Here is a 17,907-nt window from a genome sequence, read left to right as displayed (position 1 = left end):
ACACAGCAGAGTACAGGCTAAAGTTAGATTTTCCCTCCTCACACACAAAGTAAGCCCAAATGAAGGAGCCTCAGCCGGCTCTGTGTTAATAAAGCAAGCATCCAGAAGATTTCATCCTGAGGTCATTTGTGCTCAGCTGTAAATGAAATCTTTCCTCCTCCCCCTTCAGGACACCCGTCTCTGAGGGAGGTGTCACTTCTTAACTTTTCCTTTGGCATTTCCCGGGCTCTGTTTGCCCCCGCTCCCCCTGAGGCAGCACCGATGGGCTCCACATCCCGGTTAAGCCCGGCTGAGCTGCTCGCACGCCCCGTGTACGCACCGTGCCAGCCGCCACGCACCACCCGCCACTCTCGACATCAGCTGGTGGCAGCAGCACCTTCCCATTGAGGAGACAGATACCCTCCTTTGCGCATCCCAACCACGCCAAAGTGGTTGCTGTGTTTTATTCCAAAATCGCACTCGCTGAAGCATATCGCATGTGTCACCTCGCTTGTGGGCTCAGGCCAGTAACTGGGAGAAGGAAAACCTCTACGGGTATGGCATGAGGTGCATGCAGGGAAGGGGAAGTCCCGTGGAGCTCTAAATAACGTCTCCACTGGAATGATGCGGTTTGGTGTCCTCTCCCAAGCCCAAGCTGTAAGCCCAGGGCTGGTGGGGAAATGGTAAATACCGCCCCATGGAAGCTGCCAAAAAGGAAACCTGCTTGCTTGGAGGACTATTTTAGCTGTAGCAAAAAGCAGAAGAGTCCCACTGGAGAGCTGCTCCCCTGGGCTTCTGCCATCAGCCTGCTCCATCAGCCGGGTCTCCTCCACCTTCCCCCTTGCCCTCAGCCAGTTCCCAGAGCTGGCACCTGAAGGACCCAAAGGCCACCTTCTGCAGTGACCACCTGCTGAGTGGCAGGATGGAGGCTTGTTCTCTTTCCCTTCTCTCCTCTTCAAAGCGGCTTGACAAAATGGTTGTGCACGATAAAATGTTGGCTGCAACACCCACTACACCATCATTTTCATAAATAAAGGCTGGTTTTGTAACTTGCAATTTTGACGCATGCTTAAGTAACTAAATAAGAAGGTTTGCATTGTGTGTGGTTGTTAAGAAGGTAAGCCTTAAACACATCAGGAAAAAGCCTGAAGTTTTTATCAATAGCCCCAGGGTTCAAAGTAAAATCTAATTAATCCATAAACTGTCACAAATTGGTGGCCTCTGCAGGGACTGGAGAGTTAAGCACCAATTTAAGACATTTTCTGGTGGGATAGCTAACTCCTGCATTCAGAAGCCAGGCTGTGAAAATGGACTTTTTCACCCCTCTAAAATTGTTTTACACTAATGTTTTACTTAATTGCTCTTTGGAAAGTGATAATAAATGTGAGAGAGGAATTTTTGCTGGGGGAGTTACAGCAAGTGCCCCAATTAAAATGTTAGGGCAGAAGATCCTCCCAGTTCTACAGATGTTGTCTCTGGGAGGGGGGGCTTCTGTTCCATGTTACCTTCAAGGGTGGCTTCCCATTTCCTGGCTCCCAAACTGCGATGGTGGCCTTTTGCAGGATGAGCTCCAAGACCTGCGGGCGCTGCTTGGAGGACTTCCTACCGATGCGGCTGGGTGCTGATCACACGCAGCTAGATTATGTCAGAAACTTGTCTTATCCTTCAAAACGTTCAACAGTGCCATATCCCACCTCCAGCTTTTACTTAGCCATCATGGTGGGGTGGCTCTGCCACCTGCCCTGCAAAATCCCTTGCTCCTGCAGTGCCAGGGTCTTCAGGGCAGGGTCTTTGAGGAATCGAGCTGATAAAACAACCCAGCCTCCTCTCATAAGTCCGCCCACCACCGTTTTTCAAAGACTTATGGTCTGGTCCGATGTGGGTGGCTCTCAAAGGGGTGGACAGACCACTTTCCAGTGCAAAGGCCACCCGCAGGCACTTTGAAAGCTTTCTGGGAAAGGGTTTGTACTCAGGCAGCTGCTCAGAGACAGAAGCTGCGACAACTTGTGAACCTGGCAATTGCAAATCTGTATTCCCTCCCTCCCCGACGCCCTGTCCTCAGAAGTGACAGAAGCATTTTAGCTAAATTAAAACAGTATTTTAAAAGTGGAGCCTGGCATCAGGCACCAAAACACCCCATGTAATTTCTAGTGGCTAATGTTGGCACGGTAGGCTGAGAGACCTCAGTGTCAGGCCTGCCCGACAGCCTGGCACATGGACGCGAGCTTTGCTGCGTGAGCGCCCAAGTCATTTCTGCTATCAGGTAAACGCCTCACACATTGGGTATCAGGACGTGTCAGATACCCCCCCCACCCCCGGCAATAACACTCAGGTCGACGTGGGGTGAAAAAGATATTTCTGTCATGGATCCCAGATCAGTCTGTCCATCCATCCGTCAGTCTCCTGAACAATGTCTGAGCCCTCCTGGCCGCTTTCAACCAAAGGAAGTCTCCAAAATCTGAAGATTTCACAGATTTTTATGAGGATCGGTGACCAGCTAGAGGAAACTCAGATCAGTTCTATGGGGTGCACAGGAAACAGGGGTCCAAGTCCACACATGGGCAAGTTGGAGACAAATTGTCTGGGGGCAGGTAGAGATGGCAGGAAAATAAAACATTTTATCAAACAGCCATCCCTATGTTATAAACACAAGACAACACTTCTGTTTCCTTCTGTGAAACAGAAAGAGGGAAGCTATTTTGAAATAAAGCTTCTAGTGGCTTTTCTTTTCTTTGTTTTAGGTCGAGTCTACCTTTTCTGGTTGCAGGAGATACAACGAAATGAGGCATTTTTACATTTATAGGTAGAAGAGTGCTATTCATATAAACATTAATATACTTACGATCTATATCTCAAAAATGCAGTAGTCCTGGTTTTAGATATTAACAAAATTTAAAAACAAGTTTAGCACCTCACCCTTCACCAATAAACCTCTTATTTCTTCTCTCTCAGGCATTTCACTGCCCAGGCATCAGCAGGCAGATAGCAGAGATGCTCAGGTGAACTCCAAATCCTACTCTAGGCTCTATCCTGATGCCCTTTTTTCCTAACAACAGCTAATTGCCCATACCTCAATAACAGAAAGCATCATTACAGGCTTCTTTTGATATTGAACATTGAAAAGACTCAAAATTATTTCACCTGTCTCCTCCTACAAACATCTGCAAGCCATCTTTGTGAAAGACAATTACAGGCAATGCAAACACGTCCCGGGAAACACATGCCAACGTACGTGGCTTAGGAACCAATGCTCGAGTGGCTCCCTTGATGGAAGACTTGCTGCAAATAATTTCTTTCAATGAGAAGCGATGACATGAAGTTGAACCCTCTCTCGGTATTCCCCCACGCTATTCCTGCTTGCGACTGCCTCTGATGCAAACAAGTCGCATAACCAGGAGGCAGGGAGCTTGCTGAAAGACCGTAGGAGTCACACCTAGTAATGAATTTGCCACACGGCTGCATTTCTGCACGTGAGTGATTTGTAGCTCTCAGTCCACAGAGCTATGACAACTTTTTTAATGGGAAAAACAGGCCCCAGTGCTGTACCCAGCAGTTTTGTTATGCTCCAGGGAAGCTACGTGGAGGGGGGAACAAAAGAGAAAACTGACCACCCAGTGTTAAAAAAGCAGGGAAGAGGCAGGCAGACTCCAAACTACTGCACACAGCAATAGCATCCCTGAAATTTCTGCTTACTTCTTGAAAAGCATGGCCCTTACGAGCTTGGGATGCTTCGAACACTTAAGTGTAAAGCTTCTTTACAAATGAGCAAATAAAGGGTCATCTTCCTCTTGAGTTGGAGCTTTTCCTCACACCAGCTGTGGAGGGGATGTATCCGTACCACCCTAAAACTCCCTTACCACAAGAATCAGCCCTAGACCCAGCCACAGGCCGAGAGTTTACCCCCGCAGCAGTCTCACGCTCTGCCATTGACACCGTCTGCCTGGCGGAAGTACGGCGAAGCTATACTGACCAGTCAATCTTCTGCCCCCCTGCTGTTTCCCTTCTTCCATACATTAGCCACAGCCACATTGCTGGCCTGGGCAGATTTGTGCTGGGCTGTCTCTGGGGAGCGGCTGACAAACCATCTTACTGGTACACTGGAGACTTACAAGTCTCCTGCAAACCCGACCCAACCTTTTTGCAGCTACACACTAAGGGATTTTGTTGCAAAGATCAAGTGATATCAAGTGTTAAAGTATGAAAGTAACTGATATTTCTATTTAGGATTTGTAAATCTGGATACTTGGGAATTTTAGTATTTATCAACCCATTTACAGGACAAGTACAAAGACCAACACCTTTTGCGACAAATGCTGATATATTCTTTGTCTTGCTGAACAAATTTGACACCTATTTTTCCAGGAAGAAGAGCCTGAACAAAATGACTTTATCACCATGGATACTGAACTGCTGTCCAGTGATCAGTTAGTTTGCAAAACCCTCTTAAAGTACTTCACAGCTGCTCCACTGACTCCGTTGGGTTCTGCACGTAAACAGCACCTCAGAAAGGCCCCATCAAGCCACGGTGTTTCCATCTTGCATCCAAAGCCCAGCAGTGCTCTTTTCCCCAATGCATAAACCTGAAGTGTAAGGTGTATTTTCAGATCTATCAACCAGGTTCGTTACAGGCTCAGTGCCAAGCCTACTGCAACCAGAAAGAGACCTCAGCTGATTTCGGAGGTCTTCAGATCAATTGCGGTAGGAAACAGATTTGTGCAAAGGTACGAGGAGGAAGAAACAGCACTTACAAGAGTTGCAGGATTGACAACAACAGAAGTGCTCCAACTGAAGCTGCAAGGCCGATCAGCAGTTTGCATGGCTGTGCTAAGCTTAACAAAGGTAGGTCTAGTTGCTACAACTTGAAGAGATGAACTCCAGAGATGCGAGAAGCTGATCAGCAAATGCTTTTGTTTATATCGGTGTGACTTTCTATGGCTGGCTGAAAGCTGGGTTCTCATCTGAACCCGCTGACCCTATTCCCTCCCTCGTATCTGGATACAGCTGCGCGTTGCTGAGGAGCAATTAATTCCCACCACTTTGGACCTCTGTTTTAAGGTGGGAAGAACTGGAGATACCTATCAGCCTCCACTGGTGACAAACAGAGCTTGGATAATGACCAGAATGGTCATTAGATGGGCAACTTGCAGAGGGCTAATACTAAGCAAGGGAAATCCCACCTTGTGCCTTTTAGCTCACCCAGGGTATACAGACGAGTCAGCAGCCAGATTCAAAGCGATAATCTTCGATGGGTGAAGGTAAAGGTGCTGGCAATCTTTTTGTCACCTCACTGTCTTGCTGGTTGTTTTTGTGCTTAGATTAATCCTTGCTACATAGCGACCTGGCAAACAAAGTCAGCAGTCCATGGCGATCTTGTTCAAAAAGTACATATATTTAATAGTGATAACAAATACAGTATTTTCCCCTGGAATATCCACTACTGTATTTCAGTTAGTCCCTTCTATGGTCACTGCAGTTTGACTGTACATAGCTACTGTCTAAGCTGGATACATGGTTATGTTTTAGCAGTGTAGTACTCATATATTCTCTATAAATATAATAAAAGATTTAACATTTCTGGTTTCATTCTGATTCTTACACATATTTACTGGGTTTTCACAAAAAATACATGTCTCTTTCCTGCCTCCCCCAACCTTTTATTGGGTTCCAAATAAACCTGAGTTTGTAATTCAAGTCAGTATCTGCCATCTGTTCAGGTACGCAAGTCCGACGCATGCAAAAGATGGGATTTCAGTGGTCCCCGTTCGCTGGCTTTGCAGCGCAAACATGTTCTTAGCGTGAAGAAAAAGAAAATGCTTTGATGTTTTTAAACAAAAGGAAGAGCTAAGATGGACCCCTGGGATGTACAGGTGCTCTGTACAAACAGATGATGACATTTTTCAATCTGAAAATGAGTAAAATTATTTCAGGGCTGTCTTTCTTACCGTATTGGGATTTTTATGTATACTATTTTACAGGTAGCTTAACCACCCCAGAGGCGGGTGTCCTCCCTACACTGAAGAGTACAAGACGCATACGGGCTCCCCTGTACTGAGATGACGGGTGGCTTCAGTGCCGAGGCAAAGGTCCCATCTGCAGGAATGAGAAGGGCGCTCTGGGCATTCACGCTCTGCTGGATTTGCCAGCAAGCGTTCAAAATACTCCACAGTCCAGTTATCTGTTCTGTCAGTATCTGGATTAACATCCAATCTTTTTCTTGCAGATTTTGGTGTAAGGCTTGTGCTATGCTGAGAATCGGGAACACGTGCTCAGCCATGGGCTCTGCTGGGGACCTTCTCCCCTGCCTCTGCTGGCCCTCCTCCCCCAGTCCCTGTGTATCTCCCTCATGAAACGGGAGGGAAAGCTTCTCAAACAGGGGGATCTCTCAGCATTTGCACAGACACCAAACCAATGGGGCGGCAAAATCGTTTGCAAAAATATTGATAAAAATAGGGCTTGGACTCCTACCGATGGTCTCAACGCAAAGTACCCGTCTTCCTGCAACAACCCCAAGAAGAAGACAACGCCTCTGCTGCCTGGGTTTTGAAATGGCATTAGGTGGGTGGGCGGCAGTGGGGCACACGCGGGCCAGGGCTGCCCACTTGGGAACCAGACTGGAACAAGCTTTGTCGAGATGTTCCGTGCACACAAACACATACGCAAACGCGGTACAGACGAAAGAAAAGAGTAGTCTTTGGCTAAACCTTCTAATTTATAGGAAATGGTTTGAAGACAAAAACAGAACCAAAAAAAATGTTGCCAACCTCTCAGATGTATCATTTACTTAGAAAAACAAGACCGGTATGCAGAACATGGTGCCTTTTAAGAAAGTTAAACTTCACTGCTCATAACAATACCAAATTTTTGGTAACCACTGCATTACCAATCTTGCAGTATAAAATGGCATTGGTACAGGTTCATGTGTCCTTTATTAGTCTTTTTAATTCACTGCAGTCTCTCAGAATAGCCTTCAGGTGTGTCCAGTGCTGCCGTGCTGCAACGGGCTAACGCAGTCCTGCACGTAGGAGCGCCATGGAACTAGTACGGCTGCAAAAATCAGAGGTGACTGGATTGTTTCAACACAGTGTGTCGCAATCTGGATAACTGTTTGAAGCATCCACTTGGAGACCCATCATATGAAAGGAACAGGCCTCTGGTGCAATGAATTTCCACGTGATGAAACCTATGAATCTGTTATTAGCTACTTTATGTAATTAACAGTAAAACCTGATTTGACTTCCAATACTCCCACTTTTCTGAATGTTTAGATCACTTGTGTCTTTATTCAAGCTTCTACCAACTTCATCTTTTTGGCAGTGTTTGTTAGCATGTTGACTCTGGACATAGTATGTTGAGTTTTTCCACTTGTCTAGCCACGTGAACAATGCCCGTAGCAGGACCATGTACTGCATGGCACAGGCAGATGGAGCACGGACAGTCTTACCACAGATCCCGGATGGGATCGGCATTCATGGCACCACGCAGATTATCTTGATGAATCAAATTGTTGATGCTTGCTGCTCTTCCAATCAACCTTACTGCAATACTAGATGAGAGCAGTGAAAATACATATTCACATAGCTCTTTCAAGACATGTTTTACGGTACAGTCAGATGCCAAACGCTAATATTTCTTAACAGCACAAGCAGAGCCCTTTTCTCTGAACTTTAATATGTAGGACAACACCTTCCTTACAAGCAGACCTCTGATTTTCTATGTTGGACCACTGTAGTGTATTACGTAGTGACAGTAACGTGCCTGTGGCTTTCCCTTCTTGTTAAAAGTAAAAAAAAAGGTTAGTTCTCAGAGAACAGCAGTGCAAATCCTGGGATGTCAGACTAACACTGGCCGCTGACAGCATCTGCTGCATTGAAGGAAATCTGCGTGGGGCTCATCTGCTGCAGCTGAGGCATCCTTGCTTCCAGTGGCTTGTCGCTCGCCGACTGCATCGTCTGGTTCCTCTTCCGCAGCATCTGTCCGATCCCCATCATGGGGAATCTACCTCTGCTTTTAACACAGTTAGGGCTGCCCAAGGGGTTGTTGGAAACCAGCTGAGTAGGGGACACTGCTTCTTCCTTTGCTGGATACGCTTTTTCTTCATATGTGAAAGAGACTTGGGTGGGATGGATGGGGGACGTACTCCCTGGCTGAAAAAGTGGGGACAGTGTCCTTTCACTTGAGCTTTTGTAAGGAAAATTCATTGGCGAGCCTAAAATCCTGTACTGATGCGAGGGGGAAACCTGGTCTATTTGGTCCTCTCTGTCAACCGACTCGAAGGAGTGCACAATATTCAGGATGAGAGGGGAGTCCTTTGCCCGGCCACCGATCCGGGCTGGCTCCTGCTGTGGAGACTCCTGCCTCTTGAGGAGCCGAGGTGTTCTGGGGGGCGGCTGCTGGACTTCAAGGTACTCCAGGGAGCTAGAAGTGACGCAGCCCGTCTTGGTTGCCAGGGGTTCATGGAAAGGGCTTACCCCACCGCTGGAGTCTGCAAAGCAATCAGAAAAGGAACCAGAAGAGCAGATTGCATTTAATAGCACTGCCTGCTCTGCCTTATGGCAGACAGCGTCCAACATCACCTTTAACAAATTTTAGAAGAGCGTGACAAATGCACTAGCTGAAACAAATGGTCTTAGGGATATACTCAGAACCTAATTCCCTGACGCTTTTCTTAATACTTATGTTGCTGTTTCATGGGTAATTTATCTGCCCCTTTCCTCAAAGGCAGGAAAAGTGCTTAGACCGAGTAAGACAAGGACATGAAATGGAAAACCACAGATGTCTTCAGCTGTTTGCATTAATTATACCCTCTAAGGCCGTGTCTGAGAAATCTCACATTTCTCCTTTCTTAGCACAACTTTGCAAGGTTTTAACTGGGTCTGCATACTGTATTCACTGACATACCTAGAGACACAGGGGACAGCAGTGAGTTAATCACTAATGTCTTTCCTTGCATGTTGGAACAAGATCTGTTCTTGGTTTCACACATGTAAATATGGTGTAGCTGCACCGGCCAGATTCAGGCTGTTACAGTTGGAACAGATTTGCTGCATCGATATCAGTGAGAATCTTCCCCCAGCAAGGACCGAATATAAATGGAACAATCTTTGCAGGATTTGGCCCAGTAAAACAAAACAGCTCGAGGAGGAGATCTGCTTGGTTTCTACAGGATGCTGGCACTCGCTTATGCCAAGCTAGTTGCAAGAAAACACGTTTTGCTGGCTTTAGGGAAAGCTGTCCAAGGAGCCTACTTTGCTAGGTTCCCCCTAATTAAAAGAATAGTGGACCAAGTTCCCTTGGTCTCAAACCATCTAAAAGGGATATAAAATAATATAGGTCTGCCAGTGCTCAGGTCACAGCCATAAATCTCACATATATTTCTTTTGAAAGGGATGGTCTTGGCAGGGCTTGAGACCTGAATGGATGTACGGGATGAAATAACTCGCATTGAGAGTTGTCTGGGAAAAGCAGACCAGGTTTAATCTCACTAGCTTCTTTGCAAAACTGGTCAAAATTATTTGACCACTTTATTTAAGAAGTGTCAAAACATGGTTTCCATAACTAGAGAAATGCTTTAGCTGAGATCTGAATGATTTTGAGGTTTCAGTTTAAAAAAGGAAAGAGGAAAAAAAGTTAACTAGGTTTGCTTCCCCTGTGCCTCCCTCACAAAAAGAATGACAAATTCTGAACAAAATGAGCATTTTAAAATATTTTTTACACTTCTCGCAAAAAGTACATCCCATTTCTGACCAGCTCCACAGACTACTGCTACCTTGCAGCACAGGTGCCTGTGCTGCCAGACAAACACCGTTTTGACTTTTTTTTTCAAGTAGAAAGCATCAAACGATAACTTATCATGTCATGAGAAAGAGCATAAAACCACCATAAGCCACCACTCTAAATAACCGCCTGATACCACAGTAAACATTTTATATCGCCATATTCCCCCCTCTGCTCTGTAATGACCTCCTTTCGTTTAGCTCCCTCATTTAACAGCCGGCTACATCACCTTCCTGCTCCTCAATGTCTCCCGTCCACGTGTGCGCTACTGACACCCCGTTTTCCCTGCTGACTCCCCTTGTCCTCCACTCCTTTCTTCTGCCTCCTTCTGCGAGCAGCTCTCACCCATCCCTCCCAGGCTGCCTCCTACCCCGTGTGATTAATGCTTTGCTCTCTTCTTGTTTTCTTGTCTTTTCCTTTCCCTGTTAATGCTTTTCCTCCTCCTTTTGCTGCCTGAAACTTGCTGGGGTTGGCAGTCCCACCTGCGTTTCCTCTTGGCTGCCTATTTCCCCTTCCTCCAACCATCAGCTGCTGCCCACTGCTTCTCCCAGGGATGCCACCGTCACCGGCGCTCTCCTCAGGGTCAGGGATTTCTTCCCGTGCTGTCCCTTATCCCCCTCTTAGCAAAACACGTTCCCCAGTAGGAAGAGGCATCTTTACTGGCTTTGGTTTGTCAGTGATCTGGGGTGGGTGTTGATGCTTTCAAAGTGCCAGTGTGAAGTCCAGCTGATTTTGTAGATATAAGTAGATATAAACAGGGAAAGAAAGCTTTTTAAAAAAAAAAAAACTGTGGGGATTCTATCAAATAAAAAGAGAAGTAAAAGTGAGGATTCATGACTGCTGAACATCATCATGGTTTCCTCAGGACGTTTCGTTCAATGTTTGACTACATTATTCAGTCCTCTTTCACATTCCACCTCCAGAGCAGACAGCGAATGCAAGCCCACGACTATTTACTAACGAACACACAACACACGAGACACTCTCATTAATATCGCGCGTACCCACACATGCACATGCACACAGAGACACACCACTGGCATTTCTCCCACTGACCTTTCTCCGGACCTCCAGCCTTGGTGACTTTCCGGTCCTTCAGCAGAGCCTTGGTGTTCTGTATCTGCGAGATAAGACAGGAAGAAGGCTGTCTATATGAAACTGGACTTTTCTCAGTTTTCTTTGGGAGCTGACGGTGAAGAATCTCCCCTTTCTTTTCTTGTTCTTTGAGTTTTTTGTCCTTTAGGTTGTAAAACAAACAAGAACAATTTGGTTTACTTAAGGGACGTTTAAATGACCCCCAGACTTACAAGCACACCACTTACCGAAGCCAAATGAAAAACTATACATGTACAAGGAACTTATCCTGGCTACTCGAAATAACTAAATCTTCCATGTCTCATCTTCCTGTGATCTGCTTGACATGATTTCATGGTTCCCATCTGCTCTGACACTCATGCAGTGTGAAAATTGGTTTTGGAAAATTAAAGGAAAAGGAAAGCTTTCTCTTCAGAGGCCATTTGTCCTAGGAGACCTCGTTGGAGCAAGTAGAGGCAGGTTCGTGCTCCTTCATACCTGAAATTTACCTCCTCATTTAAAGACCGAACAAAGGTCTTTGATTTCTCTTTATTGCACCTCCTCTGACATTTGAAAAGGTGAGCTGCAAAGCTTTAAAGAAGTTTAAACTCTTTGAGTCATTTATCTTCTGCCCGAACAACATCCAGAGGAATACAGCCCTTGCTCTGCAACCGCGGGCTCTGATGCTACGTGCGCGTTAGGCTGCAATGCTGGGGCTGCACCCGTGAAGGAGCGCGAGCCCAGTATTAAACCAACCACCCGGGTCTAGTAGTCTTTTATAGCATCTCTGCAACTGCGCAAGACACAGAGGGTGAGAAACTTACTGACCCAGTCCCTCACAGAGCCCTAACGCCTTTTCGTGCTGGGGAAGGCAGCTGAAGGTGGGACTGCAAATGCATACATCCTAAAAGAGAGGTTTGATCTCCAGTGATGACAGAGGAAAAACAGAATTTGGGAATGTGACTCTGAAGAGGAATCCAATTTTCAAAGCACTGTTTTACAGTGAAAATTCACTGTATCTTTTTTCAACTTGAATCACTAGATTCTGCAAGCTGTGTAACACTTTTTACCTGCCACTGATGTCAGGGAGAGCCAAAAATCTTATTTCGCTTCTAAAATTCAGGCATCGAATTTGTGGCCCATGTTTTGCTATCCCTCAAAGACTTCAAGAATCCCTCACTTTTCCGCAAGGAAGCTGTATGGTCTGGTTTTAGATGTCAATCTCAAAGAAGTGGGGCTTTTGTTTGGGTTGCTTTGGCACTGATTCTTTAGAGCAGCACCTACATGACATTCTTCGTGTGGTTGTAATTCTCATTTAAGCAACATATTTCATTGTGTCTTATTGAAAAGACACCGTAACTACAAGTTTTTATTTTTAAAATGCAGGAAAGTTTTTTCTTTTGAAAGTTCATTGGCATGAAGTCTATTGAAACCCTCAAATGCAAAGTAACGTGCATACGTGTGAGAGAGGGAAAGACGCAGAAGACAACTCGGGTTCTCTCAGGCCACTAAACAGCTCTGGAAACATATTAAGACACCTAAGAGGAAAAGAACCTGACAGCACCCGTTTTGATGATTCCCAGCTCGGACAGAGTCCAGCCACCCGCACAGACGGTGTCTGGGCACCACTGGGCTCATTAACCTTTGAATTTTCAGAAGTTACAGAGTCGGAATGAAGAGCTTCAGTGAATCATCAACTAAGGTTTTTAGTTTTATGACACAAGTGGTTAGGGGAATTGGGAGAGCGAGAACCAGAGACCCTCTCTGACCTCCTCACTGTCTTCTCCTCAGTCTCCCTTCACAAACATGTTTTTTGTTCTTGGCCTCTCTCCATCCGTCCCTTATCGCCTCCAATTTCTTTCCCTTTAGCTAGCTAAAGCTGGCTAGCCCTTCCACAGAAACAAACCAATGCATTAGGAAGCCGTCACCACTTTGCTTGCGTGATACCTCTTTGTCCACCTGATGTCTTTCCCCTTGCCTTCAGATGCTGTAAACACCTCGGGCAACAAACATTTATTCCTCCCTGCCAGTGCCGTGCTTGGAAAAATGCAACATCTGATGGGTCCCAAGCACTATCTTGGCGAGCACAGTCACCACTGACGACGAAGAAGTAATAACAACAGTAATAACAACAATAGCAGTAATAATAACAACAACGCTGTGTGAATAACAGAGTCAGTGGGAGCTGTACAGTTAATTTTGAGCCCACCACACTATTTTTCCTCTTCAGGCTCTGAAACTCTGCTGCCAAGTTCAGCAGAGACTGGGCTCTACTGAGTATCTTTTTTTAAAAGGTACTTGTGAGGATGAGACCAAGTGGTAACTATATTAAGCCTAAAGGAGCTGATCAAGATTGTTAGCGACTTTCTGCTATTTTGGATAGGTGAGGAAAGAATTTGCATGTCGGTTGCTGCAGCATCTGTCAGGATGCAGGACGTTTCAATGCTGCAATATTTTTAGCCTAATGGTGCAAGAGCCAAGCCACAGCTCCTCACCTGCCAAGTGTTCCTGACTTTTTGCCTTCACACTGCTGTAATGTTTTCTGAGCAGCATTAACACAGTCATACTGTACAAGTAAAGCTCCCCCAAAAAAGGAAAATTCAGATATCCGGTGTTAGCAATGAATTACTTTACCCTGGATGAATGTTGCAACTAGTCTTTTAAGTATTTTTAAAATTTACTGATTGTTTCTCTTAGATGATGGTTGTTGAAGGGGAAACAACCAAAATCCTTAAACTCCCAAGGTGCCACATACCATTATATTTCAAAAGGAAAGGACGATTTCCTTCAGGGGAGTTGTAAAAGTTCACTCTTCACTGTACTGTGCGCAGCAGCCATGTAATGGCATGCTGTTGCACAATGCAGGAGTTGTACCGGTATGTTATACTTGAATAGGTTTGGCATTACATCATCCTCTGCTATTTCCTGTCCTGACCTCGACCCGAAAACCTACTCTTAGTCCCAGCAACGGATTTGAAAAGAAGATAGAGGGTATTTGCCTTGGCCGTGTCTAAAACAGCGATAGGAGAATGACACAAGTTCTTAAAAATTGCAAATTCCCCGAGTCTGAGCCTACTGGCTACCCTGCGGGAGGCAGGTACTCCCAGCGCTGGTCCCCTGCATCTGCTGCAGGAATGACCTCCTCATCACCTGAGGCCTCTCCAACAGAAAAAGGAGAGATGGAGAGAGAAAGACAGACTACTGCCTCCCTCCCTCCTCCCTGTGCTGCCCATCCACCCCGAGCACTGAAATGAGATCAGCCTGCCCAACAGCCTGGTTACATAGCACCAACAGCAGCTCTCACCACCCTCAGTCCTGGCTCGCTGATCCCACCACTCCAGGTTAGGAAACCTAATGGGGAAGAGGGGCTGGGCATCACCCCTGCCCATTGCCCTGCTGCCTGCCCCAGCAGCAGGCGGTTGCCGCTGGCAGGTAGCTCCCCCAGCCCGAGGCAAAGTCCTTATTTCACATCGCTGGAGTGAGGTGGAAGAAATTCAGTCGGCTGCTGAAGCTGAAGCTGACCGGCTCTCTCCCTGCTATTCCCATGGCAACGCACAGCTACGCTCTCCGTGCAGCATCTGCCTAGGGACCAGTGCCTCCCAGTTCCCTGCTGGAAATGGGGAGGTGATAAGGCGACTCTCTCTGCAGCCCATGAACCTGCCTGAGCTTACAAAATCCCTACCCCTGAGTCCCAGTGGCGCCCACTGATCCCAATGGCATGAGCTAGACACCAGCAAGGCTGTGTTCCCATTCACATGAAGGCATTTTAGGAGAGAAGTCTACCATAGTTACAAATGGCAGTAGCATCTCAGGGTCTGTATTCACCCACGTGTGCTGCTTCAGCTGTCCTGGTACAGTAAGGGTACACAATCCCCTTGTATTAATCCAGCTAAAGTGATATAAAGCATGCTTTATACAGCTATGCCCATGCAGAAAGAGAATATACTGTATTATTATCGAAGTGTCTGCACTGTGATTGCATCAAGGTAGCTATTTCAAGACAGAAATGACACCCCCTCATCCTCTAAATAGCTACACTGGGACTAACTCCGAGTGCAGGAGAGGCTTTGGAGGGAGCCTTTATCCCTAAGCATGCCTACAATCCAAACTGGGGTCATACAGCGGCGCTATCGTTAGTTTTCAATTACCCTTAGGGAAGTCAAATGTTCCCCTCTAGGGGCGTGGAGATTTCAGGACCACCACCAAACCAGACCATGTATTCCTCTCTCGGCTACACACAGGTGCACAGGCAGGCCTTGCTGCAGACTCCCCTGCATGGGGTAGGTATGCAGAAGCTGTAAGCTAATGCCTGGATGGCAGGCAGAGCACGCCCGTGGCACTCCGTCACTGCACACAGAAGGGACACCGGCAGCTGGTGTCACCACTGGCCCAGGGAACATCAGGGTGCACCATGCAACATCTGCAGCATTCACCTCCAGGTACCTGCCTGCGTTTCCAGGGGAAGGTTGCCCTGCAACAGCTTGAAGTAAGCTGTCAAAGAGCGTTTTGAAATATTATATTCATTGAGTCTACCCACTGCTGATACATTTTAAGTAAGGTGGTTTTTGATTTGTGTAAGAAAAGAATGATAAGTACTTTGCCCTGATATTTCCATCTGGCTTGCAGTTCAACTTGTCTTGCAAGCAGTCTTTACCATAAACAAAACCAGCCATGATACAAATCTGCCCCTGCAATTAGATCATCAATCCAGCGCTGAAGAGTAGCTTTTGAAATAGGTAGAGTCCTCAAGAATACTGCTCTTTGTGTTTGTAAGTAAGACTTGCACAGCTCATATTACTCTTGTAATTTTAGTGCTTGGCAAAGAATCAGCCAGGGAAGAAAAATCCAGCCATAAGAAGACTCCTATAACCTGATATGTATTCTTTTAATACAAACTACCTTCTCTGCAGGCAAAAAGACTGGAGACCAACAAAGAAAAAGGTAACCCAATCAAAACTCTTCTCTGGCCAAGGAAAGTCCCTCACAATGCAGTGAGCTAGTTCTGCATCACTTCTGCTAAGGGGCAAAAAATACTAACCTGGGCAGAGTTTTATGCTAATGCAGTTTCATCATTCCTGGTAGTCAAGCCAGGGTTGGCCCAGGACACCAGGAATGTCAAGTGACCAGGGAAGGTCATCTCGGCTGTGACTCAGCTCTCTGCCCTACACCACCAAGGTCTCGAGACTCAAGGCAACGCAATTATGGTCTTCTTACAACACCAGCAACTTGCGCCCCAGAATGAAACTACAGAGCCCCCGAAGAAGGTTGCATTATTTTGCTAAACAGACCATTTAAAACTTTTAGTTTCTTCATAAAAGCTGAAAGTTGCTTTTACACTTCCACCCTAGGTGGTTGCTATTTGTTCCTTCCAAAAGAAAACTGAGGGAATTATTTGTCCTGCACAGGCAAGACCACAGGTCTTTTTTTTTCTCCACTGGTCAAGAAACGCGTCGCCTTAATCACAATCACCAAGGATCCTCAAATTCAGTCTGCTTTCGAAGTACCTTAACGAGTTTTAGTAAGCTTTACCTCATAGGAGTCTTTATTCACCTTGTATTTTTCTATCTGGTATAGTTGGCTCTTGTGGCAAATATTGTCCTGGCCTTCAGACTTCTGTGGAGAGAGAAGCACAGAAAAGTACAGTATGTAAGATAAAGAAAACTAACATTCAAGTACTGCCTAATGGACTGTATCCACTCTTGGCGTTCAGTTGAGGTGCATCAGCTTACAGAGTTGGTGAATTTGGTCCATTACATTTTAAATATCATTGATGGCATCATCATTAAAACAAGCTTGCTAAAAGAACTGAGAAAAGAAAAAAACCTAAGAAGCTGTTGGGGATAATTTCTCTAAGAAGCAAACACGGTAAGAAGAAAACCCCACACAACCCACCCTCCTGCCCCTGCAGTCACGTAGGAGCCTACAGACCCTCAGCTAGTTAAGACTCCTCACCAGACCACAGGCAGCTGCATGGAGAGGCCAAGGGAAGAGAGCGTGCAGCTTGTCTTTGTGCGCCGTGCCCGTCCTAGCACTTCAGCAAGCACCACGCAGAGTGTGGCCAGAGAGCTCAGCTCCCCAGGGTGTCCAAGGAAGGATGACGTGTGGCAGCAGACTCATGCCCTAGAGCAAGCTGCTGTGCAAAGCTGTCAGCAGTGTTTCTGACCCCCAAGCCGTACTCAGTGGCCAGGAAGGTGGGCAGGAGATTAGGAGACTTTACATTCATGTTATTTCTCATCTAAAACTTTCAGCTAAGTTTTCACTTAAAAGCTAAATAAAATCTTAATAGGTCTTAAGCTTCCTCTTGATTTCCTGAATCAAATTACATTGTGTTATTGATATTTCAAGTGGCAGAATTATCTCAACATACAGACACAGTACACCACAAGTCACAAGTAAGACTCTGCATAGCAACAGTTTGCTTTCTATAGGGTAACTGCCTAGCCAGAGGGGATCTTCTATGGAAACAGGGACTTGTGAGCTACAAAGCCTATCAGCAATTATCGCTGCAACCTGGGGAACTGTTACCTTAAATAATGTTATTACTTTGCAAGGAATACTTCCCCTTCATGGTTGCTGCTACAAAATTAGAAAACAAACAAACAAAACCCCTCAGGTAAAGCCTTGAGATCAAATGCCAGCAAGCAGGGAAACTTTTAGCACTTTTTTTACCCTCCTCACCCACTCATCCAAAGAATCAGCATCAAGCAGTACTTACTCTAAGGCTTGCCAAGTAGCGCTCCAGCTTCTTATTAAGTAGAAAGTAGATGGCAAGCGTGTGACTTGCCCTGTTTGAGAGCACAGTGTTGATGACGTCGCTGTTCTTGTAGCCAAGCTTCTCGGTCATATGAAGCAGCACGCTTTGGCTGAGGTCCTCAAGGTGAATCCTGCACAGGAGAGAGAGGCAGAACACACTTTTTGTACCGTCCTTCCAGCAACAGAGCCTTGCCAGCCATGGGGGATGTGGCAGAGCATAAAGAAGAGGTCTGAAAGGCTCACTAACATGGGAGTGATTAGCTCTCTCCTCCCGTGAGCAGGCATGAAAAGGGCAGACTATTCGGGAACCACAGGCACTGCGGGAAG

General features: G+C 46.1%; 1 protein-coding gene across 2 annotated transcripts in view; it reads right to left on the bottom strand.

Annotated features, from left to right (window-relative positions):
- Positions 1-6,743: 6,743 nt before the first annotated feature.
- The window catches only part of HUNK (hormonally up-regulated Neu-associated kinase), a 61,714-nt gene continuing 50,550 nt past the window's right edge, over positions 6,744-17,907 (bottom strand). The window contains exons 7-10 of one of the 2 annotated variants that reach the window (XM_075770910.1): positions 17,543-17,711; positions 16,357-16,440; positions 10,810-10,990; positions 6,744-8,461 (exon numbers count right to left, since the gene is read on the bottom strand). In XM_075770910.1, coding sequence (XP_075627025.1) covers positions 7,815-8,461; positions 10,810-10,990; positions 16,357-16,440; positions 17,543-17,711 — 1,081 coding nt within the window. In that variant the 3' untranslated portion in view covers positions 6,744-7,814. The remainder of the gene's footprint in view (positions 8,462-10,809; positions 10,991-16,356; positions 16,441-17,542; positions 17,712-17,907) is intronic. The other variant, XM_075770921.1, reaches the window with a different exon arrangement.

This window comes from Balearica regulorum, chromosome 1 (assembly GCF_011004875.1).
Source record: "Balearica regulorum gibbericeps isolate bBalReg1 chromosome 1, bBalReg1.pri, whole genome shotgun sequence".
Lineage (NCBI taxonomy): Eukaryota > Metazoa > Chordata > Aves > Gruiformes > Gruidae > Balearica > Balearica regulorum.
The sequence above is the reverse complement of the archived record's forward strand: the minus strand, read 5'-3'. Positions and strand labels throughout refer to the sequence as shown.